Source organism: Amblyraja radiata, chromosome 20, assembly GCF_010909765.2.
Source record: "Amblyraja radiata isolate CabotCenter1 chromosome 20, sAmbRad1.1.pri, whole genome shotgun sequence".
Taxonomy (NCBI): domain Eukaryota; kingdom Metazoa; phylum Chordata; class Chondrichthyes; order Rajiformes; family Rajidae; genus Amblyraja; species Amblyraja radiata.
The window spans coordinates 38,900,067-38,920,175 of record NC_045975.1 but is presented as its reverse complement, the minus strand read 5'-3'; the positions used below and the strand labels follow the sequence as shown (position 1 = coordinate 38,920,175).

General features: G+C 43.9%; 1 protein-coding gene across 1 annotated transcript in view; it reads right to left on the bottom strand.

Annotated features, from left to right (window-relative positions):
• LOC116984420 (mucin-6-like) overlaps positions 1-20,109 on the bottom strand; it is a 152,895-nt gene that overhangs the window by 24,276 nt on the left and 108,510 nt on the right. Inside the window, exons 24-25 of the mRNA XM_033038572.1 lie at positions 4,445-4,471; positions 18-73 (exon numbers count right to left, since the gene is read on the bottom strand). Of these exons, the coding sequence (XP_032894463.1) occupies positions 18-73; positions 4,445-4,471 (83 nt within the window). The remainder of the gene's footprint in view (positions 1-17; positions 74-4,444; positions 4,472-20,109) is intronic.

The window sequence follows — 20,109 nt, the reverse complement described above, 5'->3', positions numbered from 1 at the left end:
GTGCTCACCCCAATTACCGGTCCTGGTGTGATGTCCACTGGTGAGCAGTCATCGCACCAGACAACAACCTGATCTGAGTGAAGGAATTGTTCACCAGAGGGAACCAGCCTCCCTACAGGAGCTCTCACTGACTCAGTCCTGTCACAGTGAGGACTGACTTCAGCCCCCAGTTCCTGCTCAGCCAACGCTGCTCCCCCGAAATAACATTGACCAGGGATAGTTGGAGAGTGTCATGGTGTGGAGACATGCTTGTGAGGTAAACTGATATTAAATATCTGTCTCTGGATCAGACCACGACCATCACATCTGCATACCTGGTGTGTAATAGTCATAGGGTCCCGCTGTAAAAGATGAAGCCAGATATCAGTCAAGATGAACAACAGCACAGATTGGAGATACACAGAGTTGATGCAAGGAACTGTTGGTTTAATTAAAAAGACACAAAGTACTGGAGTAAGAGCAGCTCATGCAGCATCTATGGAAGACATGGATTGGGTACATTTTGACTTGAGACTCTTCTTGACTAGAAGAAGAATCCTAAACTGAAACCTCACCTATCCATGCTTTCCAAGGGGGACCAACGTTCTTGCTTCCAGTACAGCGTGCTATTGAGGGCAGGAACAGGGAGATAGGGGATCTGAATGTGTGGCTGGGGGGCTGGTGCAGGGATTTAGCTTTATAGACCACTGGGATCTCTTCTGGGATAGGGGTGACCTGCACAAAAGGGACGGGTTACACCTTAACTGGAGGGGGACCAACGTTTTGGCAGGCAAGTTTGCTGGGGGCTACACGTGTGGGTTTAAGCTAAATAGTGGGGGGGGAGGGATTGATAAATTGGGAGTATTAAGATGGAGTTAAAGGGAAAGTGAGAACAGGAAAACTTACAAAAGATTCCTGAATTAATGGGAAGGAAAGTTCCTGAATGGATAAGAGAGTAAGGTCAGGGCCAATAGTGTGTGGTGAAGCGGAGAGGTGAATACCAGTCAAAGTGCTGTATATGAATGCGCGAAGTATAAGAAATAAAGTGGACGAGCTTGAGGCTCAGTTAGAAATTGGCAAGTATGATGTTGTGGGAATTACAGACATGGCTGCAAGAGGGCCAGGGATGGAAACGGAATATTCAAGGGTATACATCCTATCGAAAAGACAGACAGGTGGGCAGAGGTGGTGTGGTAGCTCTGTTGGTGAGGAATGAAATTTAGTCCCTTCCAAGGGGTGACATTGAAACAGGAGATGTAGAGTCAGTATGGATAGAACTAAGTAATTGTAAGGGTAAAAAGACCCTAATGGGATTTATCTACAGCCCCCCAAACAGTAGCCTGGATATAGGGTGCAGGTTGAATCAAGAGTTAAAATTGGCATGTCGTAAAGGTAATGCAACGGTTGTTATGGGAGATTTCAACATGCAGGTAGACTGGGAAAATCAGGTTGGTACTGGATCCCAAGAAAGGGAGTTTGTGGAGTGCCTCCGTGATGGATTCTTAGAGCAGCTTATGGGGTGGAAGATTGCAACCTTCATGTGGTCCGCCCTGTTTCGACGAATGCAATTAACCCGGCGTGCACAATCCAATAACATCAAATGGAACAAGTTGTTCTACATCTTTCGGCTGTGCACGCCATACGCAAGATGAAGAAGAGCAGCTTATAATGAAGCTTACCAGGGAGAAGGCAATTCTGGATTTAGTGTTATGTAATGAACCTGATTTGATAAGGGAACTTGAGGTTAATGAGCCATTAGGAGGTTGTGACCATAATATGGTAAGTTTTAATCTACAATTTGAGAGGGAGAAGGGTAAATCGGAGGTGTCAGTATTACAGTTGAACAAAGGTGACTATGGGGCCATGAGGGAGGAGCTGGCCAAAGTTGACCGGAAAGATACACTAGCAGGGATGACAGCAGAACAACAATGGCAGGTATTTCTGGGAATAATACCGAAGGTGCAGGATCAGTTCATTCCAAAGAAGAAGAAAGATTCCAAGAGGAGTAATGGGGCGACCATGGCTGACAAGGGACGTCAGGGACAGTATAAAAATAAAAGAGACAAAGTACAACATAGCAAATATGAGCGGGAAGCCAGAGGATTAGGTAACGTTTAAAGGACAACAGAAGATAACTAAATAGGCAATGTGGAGAGAAAAGATGAGGTACGTAGGTAAGCTAGCCAAGAATATTAAGGAAGATAGTAAATGTTTCTTAAGATGTGTGAAAAGGAAAATATTAGTTAAGACCAAAGTTGGACTCTTGAAGACCGAAAAAGGTGAATTTATTATGGGGAACAGAAATGCAGAGGAGTTGAACAAATACTTTGTATCCGTCTTCACTAAGGAAGACACAAACAATCTTCCCGATATAGTAGTGGCCAGAGGATCTAGGATGATGGAGGAACTGAAGGAAATCCACATTAGGCAGGAAATGGTGTTGGGTAGACTGATGGAACTGAAGGCTGAAAAAATCCCCAGGGCCTGATGGTCTGCATCCCAGGATATTTAAGGAAGTGGCTCTTGAAATCGTGGATGCATTGGTGATAATTTTCCAATGTTCTATAGATTCAGGATCAGTTCCTGTGGATTGGAGGGTAGCTAAAGTTATCCCACTTTTTAATAAAGGCAGGAGAGAGAAAACAGGAATAATAGACCAGTTAGCCTGACATCGGTGGTGGGGAAGATTCTGGAGTCAATCATAAAATATGAAATAGCGGCACATTTGGATAGCAGTAACAGGATAAATGTGAGGTTATCCACTTTGGTATTAAAAACAGGAAGGCAGATTATTATCCAAATGGTGTCAGGTTGGGAAAAGTGGAATTACATTGGGATCTGGAGGTCCTTGTTCATCAGTCAATGAAAGTAAGCTTGCAGGCAGTGAAGAAACGAATGGCATGTTGGCCTTCATAACAAGAGTTGAGTATAGGAGCAAAGAGGTCCTTCTGCAGTTGTGCAGTGTCCCAGGGAGTATTGTATGCAGTTTTGGTCTCCAAATTTGAGGAAGGACATTTTTGCTATTGAGAGAGTGCAGCGTAGGTTCACAAGGTTTATTCCCGGGATGGAGGGACTGTCATATGCTGAGAGAATGGAGCGGCTGGGCTTGTATACTCTGGAATTTAGAAGGATGAGAGGGTATCTTATTGAGACATATAAGATTAAGGGTTTGGACACGCTAGAGGCAGGAAACATGTTCCCGATGTTGGGGGAGACCAGAACCAGAGGCAACAGCTTAACAATAAGGGGTAAGCCATTTAGAATGGAGATGAGGAAACACTTTTTCCACACAGAGTTGTGAGTCTATGGAATTCTCTGCCTCAGAGGGTGGTGGAGGCTGGTTCTTTGGATACTTTCAAGAAAGAGCAATATAGGGCTCTTAAAGATAGTGGAGTCAAGGGATATGGGGAGAAGGCAGGAACGGGGTACTGATTATGGATGATCAGCCATGATCACATTGAATGGCGGTGCTGGCTCCAAGGGCCAAATGACCTACTCCTGCCCCTATTGTCTATTGTCTATAACAACAACAGGGAAATGGACTGGGGAGACACAAGGACCATGCCGGAAAGATTGGTTAAACATCCTCAACAAACAAATTGGACACAAACTGGTGGGAAATCCACATTCCCAAAAGAATGAGGACATCTTGGATGTCCTAGTATGGGGGAAAATGGATGAAGGAATTGAGAGTAAGGGTCAGCATCTTTGTAAGAGGCAGGGTGGGAAGAAGTGTAGTCCAGATAACCGTAAGGGTTGATAGATTTGTAATAGAAACACCCCATTACAGGAAGGGCAAGAGAGCGCAGAAAAACATTATCAGAATGCTGCCTGCATTGGTTATAAATTGTTTTCTCTGGAGGGTTGGAAAAGTAGATAACATTATTAGAGGTATAGATAAGGTATAGTGTTTGACAGATCCACCATGGGGAAAACGGTTCTCACTGTTTACCTTAGATAAGAAGTGGTTAGACAAACTTGGAATATTTTCTCATATAAAGTTTATGAGCTGCTTATATATGGCTGAGATTCAGAATCGCCCCTTTATAGGAAGAATGATGGAATGCAGCAGTTTAGCAGAATGCAAGGGTATTAAACATAATGTGAAGAGTTTCCTCTGGAGTGTTGGTAACGTAGATAGAATTAAGAGAGACACAGATAGTGGTAGTGCCTGGAACATGCTTCCCCTGTGTGATGACCATTGGCAAGAAGTCACCACAGCAGACACTATCTCATCTGTGTGAAGGACTCTGGTTACCAGAGGGAACCAGCCTCCCAACAGTGTCTGTGTCTGTCATGCAGCCTCACCATAGCATCAGCACAGGTTCCATAGTCCTGCAGGTCACATCCCATTAAACACCCATTTACCCACAAAAAACATAATTTCACCTCACAGAAACGGGTGAAAGAGCTCAAGTTGTTCCAAAATAAAGAGGTGGGATCAATGACAGAGGTGTCTGCTCACCTGGTGGGAAATACGTAGGACGTTCACCTGTAAGAGATGGTCAGATATCAGTCCACAAGAGCAAAGAACCAGACTAGTTAAACTGGTCAAAATGAACAACCATTCTTTCAGCAGGAGATCTAAAGGTCATGTCCCACTTGGGCGTCATTTGCGGGTAATTTACCCGACATCGTTTACGCGTCACGACGCACGAAGCGCGTGTTGTGTCGCGCACGTGATGCGCACATGGTGCGTGGTGACATAGGCAGTGATGCGCGGTCGCCCCAGGATTTTGGGATGTACAAACTCTTCACGCGCCATCTGCTTGACGCGCAAATGATGCCCAAGTGGGACAGGTCCTTTACTGACTCAATCCTGGGGCAGCAATGACCCGCATTTCCAATTCTGCCAACATTTGCAATAACTGGCGAAGGACAGTGAAGAAACACCCTAACTTTGTTCCCCTGTGATGCACACTTGCTTGTGTCGTGGAAGCAGATTACATTAAAAATTGACTAGAGAGCCATCTCCTGAATCCCTTGCAGATAACTTGTTGCTAATTTATGGAGTCCTCCTGCACTGTTTACAGACAGGATATCCGGTGAGCATACTCATTCAGCAAGTAATTAAAAGGGGGGGAGGGGGGGGGATTGCTGTTAAAATGAAGGATAAGGCAGTGTTGCCACTTTTTAATTTAGTTTAGAGATACAGCATGGAAACAGCCCCTTCGGCCCACAGAATTTACACCACAATCTTGACAAGACAGGGAAAAGGCCATCCCAGCAAAGTTCCGGGGAAAGCATAGATACATGCTATCGATGCAATGGTCAACACAAAGCAAATAAATGCCAGATAGTTTGTGATGTACAACACAAAGGCAAGACTCTGAAGTTGCCAATAGTTGTTGCGAGTTATGTCAATAGGCCAACGTTGATGGGCAGAAATTGACTCCAACTACTGAAACTGGACTGGAAATCTGTTTTCCAAGTTGAAGCGCAAACACAACTGGATCAGTTGTTGCAGATACATCATGCTATGTTCAAAGACAGCTACGACGGCATAAAGGGTGAGCAAGCACAACATCAGGATTCGACCCAATGTGGAACCTGTCTACTGTAGACCGCGACTTGTGCCATATTTGCTGAAAAGTTGAAGCTGAAATCAAAAAGTTGGACCAAAACGGTGTACCGGTTAAAACAGATTGTAGTGATTGGGCTACTCCAATAGTCGTGGTTCCGAAAGCAGACAACACCGTGAGATTAAGTGGCGACTATAAAGGACCATTAATCAGGCAGTAGATGATGAACAGAATCCACTACCAACCTCACAAGATTTATACACTGAACTTGCCAGTTCCAATGTATTCCCTAAGCTAGATATGTCACGTGCATATACTCAGCTAAATGTTGATGGTAAGAGCCAGCAGTCCCTCGTGATAAACACACACATGGGGCTCTGTTCCTGCACAAAATTACGCTATGGTGTGAAGTCAGCACCGAAAATCTTCCAAGCTACAATGGACAAGATTCTGCAAGGAACATAACATTGTTCGAGCAATCAAGATGTCTTGCTGATTGCAACTGTTACTGAGGAAGAGAATCTGGAGATACTCAGTGAAGTGTTGAAACGGCTTGGTGATCACAATATAAAGTTGAAAAGAAGCAAATGTGCTTTCTTACAGACCAAAGTGGTGTATCTTGGTTTGAATGTGGATCAATATGGACTACAACCAGTGAAGGAAAAGATTGAAGCTATAGGAAACGCACAGAATGCGTCTCAACTCCGCTCCTTCCTGGGCATGGTACAGTATTACTCACGCTTCTTACCCGAGTTAGCAACAAAGCTAGCTCCTCTTCACAAGTTGTTGAACAAGTATAAAAAATGGGAATGGTCCAAAGAGCAACAAAATGAAGTTACGATGCAAGTAAAAAGAGCTTGACCAGTGATACATTACTTGTTCAATAAGGTACACATCTCGAGTTAAAGTTAGCTTGTGATGTGTCTAGTTGTGGGGTAGTAGCTGTGATTTCACGTGTAATGGAACATGGACAAGAAAATCCGATAGCATTTGCATCAGCTAACTTACCAAGAGTGAGCGTAATTATGCACAAATCAAGAAAGAGACCCTTGGTATTATCTTTGGGATCAAGAAATTCCATCTATCTGTTGGGTAGGGAATTCCCTCTGGTAACTGATCATAAGCCACTTTTGGCTATTCTTGGTCATTGGTCAGCAATACCTACAATGGCAGCCTCGAGGATGCAGCGATGCGCAGTCTTCCTGTCACAGTGTGAATGAATGAATGAATACGTTTATTGGACAAGTATGTACACATACAAGGAATTTGCCTTGGTGCTCCGCTCGCAAGTGAAGGACTACAGCATTGAGTATTGCAGCTCAAAAGAAAATGCTATCGCTGATGCATTGTCGCGGTTGCCTCATGAAGAATCAGATGTGGGCACTGAAGGTGCTATCTACATCACAGAAGCAGTGGACAATGACTTTCCAGTCAAAGCAGCTGAAGTTGCTGCTGAAACTCAAAAGAACACTGTGCCAAAACAAGTATACGAACAAACCTTGTGTGGATGGTCAGAAATAAAACCATGTCTTAATGGCTTAAAACCTTATCACAACAGACGACATGAACTGTCATGTGAGCAAGGGTGTATTAAATGGGGTTAGAGTAGTAGTATCCAATTGTTTAAGACAAAGATTACTTAAAGAATTCCATAGTGAACATACAGGTATTGTAGGAGTGAATTATACAGCCAGAGGTTGCATGTATTGGCCAGGATTGGCAATAGAAGCAATGGCAAACAAATGTAGCACCTGTCAGAGTTGTAGAAGTAGGCCTGCCCAAACCCCTTTGCAAACATGGTCTTGGCCTACTTGACCTTTTCAGAGGGTTCATGTGGATTCTTGTGAACATGGAAATAATAATTTTCTTGTTTTGGTAGATAGCTACTCAAAGTGGATTCAGGTGGTACATATGGGTACAAACAAAACAACAGAAAGAACAATACGCGCATTGCGGTCTATCTTTGTTCGTCATAGATTATCTGAAGTGTTTGCCTCTGACAATGGCCCCCAATCGCTTGGTACTCTGTTCCAAACTTTCATTAAGCTAAATGGTATCAAACATATCCTAGTGCCAACTTACCATCAGGCACCTAATGGTGCAGCTGAAAGGTCAGTCAGGAGAGTCAAAGGAGCTCTCAAGAAACAAGTTCTTGAAGGGAATTCAAAATTCAGTATGTTACAGCGGCTAGCTTGTTTCTTACTGAAATATCATACCACACCACAATCTACCACAGGATATATGCCAGCTGAACTTCTCATGAAAAGGCTCAGAACTAGACTGAGGTTGGTACTACCTAAACTATCCCCTAAGGTTGAACGCAAACAATCTGATCAGAAACGCCATTATGGTGGAAGTCAAAAAGAACATATGTTCAGGACATAGGATTAGGTATGTGTTCTCAGCCCCTTTACAATGTAAACAAATGGGAGGTGGGAGCAGTAATTGAAATCTGGTACCAGGAGGTACTTGGTAGAAATTGGAGGACGTGTTAGAAGTGTGCACATAAACCCTATCATCTCAGCAATGGATGAACCGGTACAAGAGCAAAGCATAGACAAAGAAGCAGATCTGTCAGATGTAAGATTGGAATCTCCAAAGAACGTCAAGACAAAGGTTAATGATCCTGCACTTGACTCGTTTAGAACCACAACCTGACACTGCCCCTAAACCACTCAGGAAAACAGAAAGAATGCGTAAACCAGTCGTCAGATTAAATTTATTAAATTATTCTTTGTTTGTCTAATTTACAAGTTATTTTACTTTCTAAGGGAGAGCAGTGTAATGTATATAATGGTAACTGTAACTTCAAGTACTTCAATGATAGTACTAGAATGGTATGATTTGTGTCATGTGATATATTCAATATCTTATCAGTCTCGTGAATATGTGCGAGTATGCACAGTCACATTTGTAAAACAAAGAAGACCTACACTGGAAACTGCGTGTACTCAAAACCTGTGCTTTGTTTCTATCTACATGCTAATGTCCTAATTTCTTCCTCGTGGGTTTGCAAAATGCTGTTTAAGAAGTCTTGGTGAGTTGCTGTAGTGTATTTAGTAGATTGTAGAAACCACTCTGTTACTCAACAGAGATGGAGTGAGTGAATGGTTGTGGATGGGATGGTTATCAAATGGGCTGCTATATCCTGCCTGGTGTCAAGCTGCTAGAATGTTGTTGAAGCTGCACTTATCTAGACAAGGGGAGATGATTCCATCACACTCCTGCTCTGAGCCTTGTAGATGAGACAAGCTTTGGGCAGAGGTTGGCATAGGGATTAGTGGGGGGGGGGGGCGTAGTAGATTAGAAAGATTAGGAGGCACCAAGGGATTCCTAGTTTCTGTCATGCCACTGACAATAAAGGCATATCTATCTATTTATATCTATCTATCTATCTAGACTGCAGATATTGGAATTTGGAGAAAAAAAACACACCGCCGGAGCAGGGGTGGAAAACCCGGGGGGGCCAGAGGGGACACGTCCCCCCCCCCATGTTTTGAGAGGTGGGGGACATCCCCACAAGTTTTTGTGATCCCGATTTAAAAATCTCAGTTTTTAGCGCTGTATTTAGCCTCCGAAACCTCGCGTGTGTGTGCGCATGCGCACGTGGCCACCAAAAAATTGTGTCCCCCGTCCCCTCCATGTTTTGATAGCGAGTTCCGCTCTTGCGCTGGAGGAACTCAACTGGTTGAGCAACGCCTGTCGGGGAAAGTGAATTGTTGACATTTTGGGTCAAGAACAGGGTCTTGAGCCCAAACATTGGCAATTTCTTTCCCACACCAGGTGCTCGACTCACTGAATTCCTCCCAGCTGTCTTTTTTTGCCACGTTTTGCATATGGCTACTCCAGTTCAGTCTGTGGTCAATGGTAACCTGCAGGATATCAACAGCAGGGGATCCAGGGATGGAAATATCATTGTGTGCCAGCAAGAGATAGCTGGGTCATCTCTTGTTGGATCTCGTCAATGCCTGGAACTTGTGTGGTATGACTTTACTCACCATTTTAGGCCTTGATATTGTCATATTAGCACGTTTGTTTACCTGGGGGAATGACATGGGCCGTTGGTTCTGGGGGAAAAAAAGGAACAACATTTCAATTCAAAGAAAATATGAGAGGAAATTGCAGACACAAATTGAAAGAACAAAGTGAAAGGACATGATATATTTTACCTGAGTATTCATAAAAAATGAAAACAGTTGCTTACTGTTTCAACAAATCAAATAGGGAGCAAGAAATGCAAAGAATGAAGAATGGTTTTGAGTGTTTGAATTCCCTGCTCAAGTGGCAAACTAGTGTTGAGAGTTGGTGGGCATAATACCAGATACATGCCAAACCTATGGCTTGTGATTCCGGCATGCTTACTATCTGTACTTTTTGCCTGATGGTAATTAAATTCCTGTGAAAACCAAAGATCTCACACCATTTGAACAATATTCTACTTTCCCAGCCTTCATAATCACTGATCTCAGAGTTCCACACAATACACTCCATCTGCCTTTGATTCAGTCAATTGGTTCTGGAAGTAGTGGTCACTGGGTCACACGTTCATCAGCACCTTAAGCTAGTTCTATTGTGAGGCAGAGCTCAGTAATATCAGGTCTGAATTCTTACTATTACCGCTCAATCTATTATAGCATTGTCTTGGGACTGGCATAATTCATATTTCCGCCACCTCCAACGGGATCCCACCACTAGCCACACTTTCCAATGTCCACCCCTTTCCTCCTGCAGAGACCGTTCTCTCCTCAACTCCCTGGTTATCTCATCTCTTCCCACTCAAACCACCCCCTCCCCAGGTACCTTCCCCTGCAACTGCAGCAGATACAACACCTGCCCCTATACCTCCTCCCGCGACTCTGTCCAGGGACACCGACAGTCCTTTCAGGTCAGGCAGAGGTTCACTTGCACCTCCTCCAACCTCATCTACTGTATCCGTAGTTCAAGATGTGGACTCTTATACAACTCTTATAATTCTCCTTCCCATTCCTTCACAGACCTTTCTGTCCTAGATCTCCTTATTGTCAGTGAGGCTAAACGCAAATTGGAGGAACAGCATCTCATATTTCACTTGGGCAGCTTACAGCCCAGTGGTATGAATATTGATTTCTCTCACTTCAGGTAGCCCCGGCATTCCCTCTCTCTCTATCCCTCCCCACCCAAGTCGCACTAGCTTCTCATTTTCACCCAACAAACAGCTAACAATGGCCTGTTTCCTTTATCACTGTTACTTTTTTGCATATCTTTCATTCATTATTCTTTATCTCTCCACATCACCGTCTTTATCTCTCATTTCCCTTATCTCTAACCAGTCTGAAGAAGGGTCTCGATCCGAAAAACGTCACCCATTCATCAACTCGGTGAAAGACGCTCTTTGGTCTGCCCGAGCGTTGTTCACCACCCAGCGGAGCAAGATGTCCGTCAGGGAATGTTGCCGACTGGCCCGCTGCAGACTGCAGGAGTACGTGCTTGAGAGATGCACCGAGGCTCAGTGCAGCCAATGCCAAGGCTCGGTGGGGGAGGACCACAGTCTAGGGTCCTTCCGCTGCTGAACATGGGGGGCATGGTATGGTGGAGACGCCCCTCAAAATAAGGGAAGGCACATGAGTGGCACGGGTGGGGGACAGATTTGTGAAATTTGAGAAATGTATTGAACAATTTGTGTAGCCTCCGAAAATGGCGGATGAATTTTTCCCACGGTTCACGTATTGTATATATTTATTACTTGAATAAAGTCGATTTTGAAAAAAAATAAAAAATTCCTTCTCTCCAGAGATGCTGCCTGTCCCGCTGAGTTACTCCAGCTTTTTGTGTCTATCGAAGGTAACTCACTCTGCAGTTTATTACCGGCGTTGCATCAAAGGAAATTCATGCTCTGTCCTGTGCCAGTAAACATTTGCAGGGGAACTCAGTGGAACTCTAGGTCCCAGGCTGTGATCATTCCTGTACACACACAAGAGATTGTGTGATCATTGCTTATTTACTCTGGCTGCCTGGGTGACATGCCCACAACTCTTTGTTCACACATCCTGGAAGCTGGACTTGATGTACAATCTCAGGCACTCCCAGTCCCACTATACTGTCCCGTTCATCTGGAGGATATGCGGCACCTGCAGGTATATCGTTTCTCTTCCCACCACTCCAGGACCCCACATTCACGCTGGGTGAAGCACTTGTGCTTCTTCCAATCTAGTCAATGGCAGTCAGTGTTCATAAGGTAGCCTCCTCTGCATTGGAGATATTGCAGATTGGGTGATAGCAATGCAGAGCGCCTGCGTTCCACCTGCACGGGTAATCCTAAACTTCCTGTTGCCGCTACTTTAATTCTCTACCCATTCCTGCTCCGAGCTGTCTATCTGCAGTCCCCTCCACTGCCATAGTGAGGCCCAACATAAAACAGAACAAGAGTAGAAATCAGGAACGGCAGATGCTGGTATACAAACAAAGATACAACGTGCTGGAGTAACTCAATCGGTCAGGCATCATCTCTGGAGAATGTGGATAGATGACCTTGTGTGTCTGGTGTAGAACAACATATTATCTTTCATTTGGGCACTTTGCAAATTTGTGGAATTAACAGTGAATTCACCAACTTCAGATAAACTGCTCCCTCACTGCTTCCCATTGTCTGCTGCTGCCTTCTTTCTCTCTCTGTCTCTCTCTCCCTCACCTTGTTTCTATAAACTGCCTAACAGTCAGTTCTCATTATCATCTGATCTGTGTTACCATTTCTCCAGAGCACAATCCAGAGTGTAGACTAGGCAACCATGCTGCCAAATACTTGCAATCTCCACACCAAGGCCTGCTGGATCTCTCAGATGGGGACCATTCTAACTCCCCTTCCCATTCCCACATTGATTTTCCCGTCCTTGGCCTTCCTCATAGCCAGTGAGGCCACATGCAAAATGGAGGAATGGTATCTCATTTTCCACTTGGGGGCTTAAACCCAATGGTATGAACACTGACGTTTCCCTCCTCTCTCATTCCATTGTCCGCCCTTCACCTTCTTTCACCCACATTTCTCCGCCTATCCTGTCAGAGTCACCCAAAATATTGACTGGTTTCCCTTTTCATAGATGCTGGTTGATTGGCTGCGTTCTTCCAAAACTTTGGGTTTTATTTCAGATTCCAGTATCTGTAGTTTTATTTGTTTTCTTCTGCCAGTGCCAAATAAAACAGAGATCCTTTCTCCTGAGCATGATCCAGTGCGTAACTAGACATAAGAGATGGCAGATGCTGGAAACTGAGTAAAAGGTTTGAGTTTTTCTCACCCTTAAATTCCAGCATCTGCAGTCTGTTCACAATTTATAGGAGTAGAATTAGGCCATTCAGCCCATCACATCTACTTCGCCATGACTGATCTCTGCCTTCTCATCCCATTTTCCTGCCTTCTCCCCACAACCCTTAACACCCGTTCTAATCAAGGATTTGTCTATCTCTGCCTGAAAAGTATCCACTGACTTGGCCTCCACACCAATGAGTTCCACAGATTAACTACCCTCTGACTAAAGAAGTTCCTCCTCGCCTCTTTTCTAAAAAGGCGCCCTTTAATTCTGTGGCTATGACCTCTGGTCCTAGACTCTCCCACCAGTGGAAACATCCTCTACACAACCAGTCGATCTATACCTTTCATTATTCTGTATCATGTATTTTGTGTTTTTATGACCGTTGGCAGGTCAATTTCCGCCAAATTCTACTCTAACTTCATCTACAGGTTTGCAGATGACACTATCATACAGAGCTGGATCATATATAATGATCAGATGGAGAATACGAAGGAGATATAGTGCTTAGTAACATTGTGTCAACAACCTCTCCCTCAATGCCAGTAAAATGAAGGAGGAAATTATTGGCTTCTGGAAGTGTGACAGAGTATATCCCCCTATCAACAGTAAAGGGCCTGTCCAACTTTACAAGGTAATTCATGAATTCTCCCGAGTTATTCATGAATTCTCCCAAGTTATCCCCTTGATTCAAACAAGTAGAATGTTTGTAACGGGTTCCTTAGGAGTCCGTAGATATATCGTAGCGGCTCGTTATGCCAGCCGTCAGTACTCGGGGCATCAGGTAAGTCGGGACGTTTCTTCCAGCCTGAATAGTCGGGAGGATGCCCCGAGTACCTACGGCTGGTTTACGATATATCTACGGACTCCTACGGCCTCCTACGGACCCATTACGAACATTCTGCGAGTTTGAATCAAGGGGAAAACTCGAGAGAATTTGTGAATAACTCAGGAGAATTCGTGAATTACCTCGTAAATTGGGACTGGCCCTTTACGGTGCCAAAGTGGAAATGGTTGAGAGCTTCAAGTTCCTGGGCTTAAATATTGCAACAATTTGCCCTGGACAAGCCACATTGAAGCTACAGTCAAAAAAGTATACCAATGTCTCTACTTCCTCAGGAAAGTTAAGAAGTTCAGCATGTCCACAAAAACTCTTACAAACTTTTATAGATGCACCATAGAAAGTGTATTATTGGGTTGCATCACAGCTTGGTTTGAGAACAGCTCTTCCCAAGTCTGCAAGAAAGTTTAGAGAAATGTAAATGTAGTCCATCTGCCATTTCTCCACTCATTTTTGTGGCTGATCTATAGCCCTCTGTATACCCCAAAAGCCTTCCTTACTATCCTTAACACCAGCAATCTTGGTGAAATCAGCAAACTTACTTACCAAACCATCTACATGTATGTCCAAGTCATTTATAGATATCATAAATGACAGAGGTCACATCACAGGTCCCTGCGGAACACCACTAGCCACAAACATTCAGCCAAAACCATAACATTTTTCCACCCAAACTCTGCTGTCTTCCATGGGCAAGCCAATTCTGAATCCAAATAACCATCCCACTCAAGATCCCATGCATCTTAATCTTCTGGATCAGCTTACCATGAGGGACTTCATCAAATGCTTTACTAAAATCCATGTAGACAATTTTCACTGCACTACCCCCATCAATCCCCATTGACACTTCCTCAAAAGACTCAAAGGATACATAGTCAGCATAGCCAAATTGGACTGAATGGCCTGCTTTCATGTTGTAAGACTGTTCCAATTAACAATAAAACACAAATTGTAGACACTTTGTGACACAGATATTTAAGGAACAAACTTTCATCATGTCTGAGAGATGTGATTTTAAAGAGTCAATTGCCCATTGGATCAAACTCATCAAACATAGAGCAATGATGGCCACAGGTCAAGCAAAGGGCTTAGGTTCCCTATTCTTATCCCAAGTAGTGAGTAGTAGCTTGTTTACCTGGTGGGATGTCGTAAATCGGATGTTCTATAAAATAATTATAAAAGTTTTAGTTAGCATTAGTTGAAATGAAAATTATAATCACACGCAAATTTAGAGAGTGACAGGTTATACCTCTACACTCTGACAAAGAACACAAGGAATGGCTCAGCAGGATGACAGTGAAACTAGTACGACGGTAAGGGTGGGAGAGGGGCGGAGAGAGAGGGCATGCAAGGGTTACTTGAAGTTAGAGAAATACATTTTCATATTGCTGGGTTGTAATCTGCCCAAGCGAAATACGAGGTGGTGTTCCTCTAATTTGCGTTAGGCATCACTCCGACAATGGAGGAAGCCCAGGACAGAAAGGTTAGTGTGGCAATGGGAAGCGGGGTTAAAGTGTTTGGCAACCAGGAGATCATGTAATAATAATAATTATATTAATAATAATATCTTTTATTGTCATTGCACATCAGTGCAACGAGATTTGGTATGCAGCTTCCAACCAATGTCCAAATAAATAAATAAATAAATAAATAGTGCGACATGACCATCTGAGGGAGACAGTCCAGGGGGGATGGGGGGGACTCAGCAGATCCGGTTCAGAGCCGCTATAGCTCTGGGAATGAAGCTGTTTCTGAGTCTGGAGGTTCGGGCGTAGAAGGCCTTGTAAGAGACCAGAGGGCAGTGTTTCAGAACATAAACTGTACAGCACAGGAACAGGCCCGAAATGTCAGTGCCAAACATAATGTCAAAATAAACTAATCTCATCAGCCTTCACATGATCCAAATCCCTCCATTCCCTGCCTATCTAAAAATCTCTTAAACACCCCTGTCATATTTGCCTCCACCACCACAAGAAGCTGTGTGCTCCAGGCACCTACCAGTCTGTGTAAAGAACTTGCCCCACATATCTCCTTTAAATTTTGCCCCTCTTGCTTGCAAGCTGTGCCCTCTGGTCTTTGGCATTTCAACCCTGGAAAAAAGGTTCAGACTGTCTGTAAAATCTATGTCCGTCAAGCTTTTGCTGGCTGAGAAAAGTCCTCCATCAGACGTCACCATAAAGGGAAGATGCATAATGGGTACAGATGGAAGCGCTGGAAGACAAGGCTGCATGACCTTGCAAGCTAACTCATTGCCTTATCGGTTAATGCACAGAATCATGTAGTTAAGTGTTACTGAATGGCACTCTCGTCAGTAAAATAAAGCCAATAGTCAGCTGAGGAATTCCAGCCAAACACTTAAATCCAATGATTCTCAGGGGACTCTGATAAAAGTAAATAACACACAGGCTGTCACCAGCAAGCAAGATTCCCATTTAGCCTTCGCTTCACTGTACTTGTGCTTATGACAGTAAGCTCGACTTGACTTGGCTTCACTGAACTCCTCAGATATTGTGATGGGTGGTGCAGCGGTAGAGTTTCTTCATTACAACTCCAGAGACCCCGGTTCGAACCCGACTATGGGTGCTGTCTGTGCGGAGTTTGTACATTCTCCCCGTGACCTGCGTGGGTTTTCTCCGGGAGCTCCTGTTGCCTCCCACACTCCAAATGTACAGGTTTGTAGGTTAACTGGCTTGATATCATTGTAAATTGTCCCTAGTGTGTGTTGGATAGTTTTAGTGTGCGGGGATCGCTGGTCGGCGTGTACTCGGTTGGCCGAAGGGCCTGTTTCTGTGCTTTACCTCTAAGCTAAACTAAAAATTAATAATCATTTGGAAGAGAGTAGTTAGTGTCAAAATCAAAGGCCTCAAGATGAGTTTGTTTACCTGGTGGGATGATGTGGACATGTTTTGCTGTAAAGAAGGATAATATTTCCATTAATGTTAAAAAGCGAGGCTACTGTGAGACATAAATACTTAAAGATCAAATGGCAAAGACTCAATTCAATAATATAAATAAATGTAAAAAATAAAATAATTTCCTGCTTGTTAACTTGACTAAAGCACAAGAGGAACAGAAAAAGAATGACTGGAGGTGGAAATCCTACTTATTGTACAATGGACAATGACCACTGTGCAAGTTACTTACCAGTTTGATCCCTGATTGATTCTAACCCAGTCTTGAACTAGACTCATACACAACACTCATTTATTACCCTTTTTCAATAGCTGTAACTCTTGGGGCAGAGTTCATAGTCATCAATGTTGACTCTCCACTGAGTCTCTCCTGATTCTTAGCCATAGTGGGAGAATGTCCAGGGAAATGATGGACACAGTCATTTATAAATCCAATGGCATTTTCCAGTTTTGGAGAAGTAGTGATGGATTATTCATTCCCAATCATAACACCAGCAGCAAAGTTCATTGTTGTGTAACATTATGATCTTGCATGGTAGAATGAGCCAACTCTTTTAAAATTGACCACATGTTCATTGGTCCAGGTGAAAGAAGATTAAAGACTACAGGGCCTGTCCCACGAGCATGCGACTCCTAAAGGGCTGGTCCCACCAGCATGCGCCTTCATGCGGCAAGCGTGACCTAACGTGGTCGCCTGAGCTGTACGGCCTCGCGGGGCCGGTCCCACTTCGATCGCCGAAACCGTATGGAGTTGTGCGGAGCTGGTCCCGACATCGCGCGGGGCTCCGAAAAACTGACCGGGTTCAAAAATTCCCCGCGGCAACGGCCTGCCGGCCCGCAGCCGCCTCGACACCGTAGGCACCGCCTCGACGCCGTACGCCCATCGGACTTCGCTCGAACTTCACGTCACTCACTCAACCTACGTGCGTACGGCGTCGAGGCGGCTGCGGGCTTTAGGTCGCGCTTGCTGCATGGAGTCGCATGCTCGTGGGACAGGCCCTTACAGCCTCGACTGAACAGAGATGATTTTTTGAGCTGCTCTGGTGCTGTTATATAATTGGACACATATATAAAGAAAGGACTCGGCATATCCATGAAGATCTTAAAATACAACAAAAGGAAGGGTATTCAGTTATTAAATGTAAACAGTTTGTCTGCAGGTGAATATTTAAAGCAATGGGATAAAATTACTACTTTTCAGGTGAACTGCGCAAGAAAGAAATTCTCCCTTGTCACTTCCCAAAATTTGGAATAGAAGCGGCAATGTGGCATTTGATACAAGAAGCAAACCCTCCACGTTTGGTCCCATGCAATGTTAGTTGAATGGTACATACGGCACAACAATTTGATTCCATGATCGATTCTGATCCAAATATAGAACAAAATATGTACAGTAATGGGATCACTGAATGATTCAAACCTTTTGCAGTGGCCAGCACCAATGACCTCAGATTTCTTCCACTTCACTATGGGTCTCTTACTATTTTATGGCAGCCAACCTAAAGTTATGGTATCAAAATATATTTGCATTTGTTTAAGTGTGAAATGCAAATCACTGGCCAATTTATTGACAGTTGTTGCTAACTAAGAAGTTGCTTCATCAATGGTGCCACTGGTGGCGCAGCGGTAGAGTTGCTGCCTTGCAGCGCCAGAGACCCGGGTTTGATCCTGACTACGGATACTGTCTGTACGGAATTTGTATGTTCTCCCCGTGACCTGCGTGGGTTTTCTCTGGGTGCTCCGGTTTCCTCCCACATTCTAAAGGCGTACAGGTTTGCAAGTTAATTGGCTTCTGTAAAATTGTAAATTGGCCTTAGTGTGTGTAGGATAGTGTTAGTGCGGGGATCGTTGGTCGGTGCGGACTCGGTGGGCCAAAGGGCCTGTTTCCGTGCTGAACTTCTAAACTAAACTGAACTAAAGATGAATATAATTTTCAGCGAGAGCAATGGATCACAGTGCAAATCTTAACCCTTCCACAATAATTTCACACACAATTAATCCTCATCAGAATAAAGAGTTCATCCGACTGTATTAAACACCACTCATTTGTTTGCATCTTGCACTGGACAATTACCATCTGAAATACCCTGCCTGCCCCTCCCTAGTTCCATTCACCACCTACCAACCTCTGTCTCACACTTCCCTCTCAATTCTATATACCGACTAACTTTCCTTTACACCCTCAATCCTGATGCACGGTTTTGACCTCAACGGCCTACTGTTCTGTTGTGATGTATGTTGGCTAGTTTTGTCTATCCCTCTGCCTCCATAAGTGCTGCCCGATTTGGTGAGTACATCCAGCAGTTTGTTTTTTTGCCCCAAATTCCAGCAGTTGCAGTCTCTTGTGTCTCCAATATATTTGCCTCTGCCTTAAAAGTATTCAAAGATTCTGCTTCCACTGCTCTATAAGAAAGTGGGTTCCACAGGCTTTCAAAACATTGCTAAAATTGCATTTTGCATTATTTGTCTTAATTGGCTGAACACTTATTTTTTAATAGTGATCCCTACTTTTAGAGGCTCCCATAAGAGAAATTGTCCTTTCCACATCCTCCTTGTCATGATCTTGCTGGATTCAAGAGACATGTCAAGAGTTTTATTGTCATATGTCCCAGATAGGACAATGAAATTCTTGCTCGAGCACAACAGAGAGCTACACAGCCCAGAAACATGTCCTTTGGTTGCATTTCGCTTAGTTTAGTGATACATCGCGGAAACAGGTCCTCCAGCCCACCGAGTCCGTGCCGACCAGTACATTAACACTGTCCTACATGAAAAACAATGTTTATATTTATACCAAGCCAATTACCCTATAAACCTGTACATTTTGGAGTGTGGGAGGAAATTCTCGGAGAAAACGAAGTTCTCGAAGAAAACCCATGCAGGTCACAGGGAGAACGTACAAAATCCTGACAGACAGAACCCGTAGCCAGGGTCGAACCCGGGTCTCCAGCATGGTAAGGCAGCAACACTACCACTGCGCCAACCTGCCATCCTTATTTACATCGACTGCAACATTAGTTCAAAGAAAATGCTTTGCAGCAATTCCCCAATTCAAGATTTCAAATTTAAGATTTCAATGAATGACACGTTTAATATACTGTGTTAAAAAATTAGAACATTATTTCCTACCTGTTGGTCTGAGTACAGGAGGAGCTCCTGAGGAAGAATGTCAGATAACGTTTCAAATCCAAACTTTGCAGACGGATACTTACATTTTATGAAGTTTACATTATAAAAAGCCAGAAGCAATACAACAGGAACTGATATTCATGCACTCTAAGGACAGCATAGAAAAAGAGCATTTGCCTATTCAACTCTGTACACCTCTGTCTAGGAACTCTCCAGCTAGTCATAAGGTCATAAGTGATATGAGCAGAATTAGGCCCTTCGGCCCATCAAGTCTACACAGTCAATACTATCTAAATGGCATCAAGTTGGGAAAAGGGGAAGTACAATGGGATCTGGGGGTCCTTGTACATCAGTCTATGAAAGTAAGCATGCAGGTACAGCAGGCAGAGAAGAAAGAGAATGGCATGTTGGCCTTTATAACAAGAGGAATCGAATATAGGAGCAAA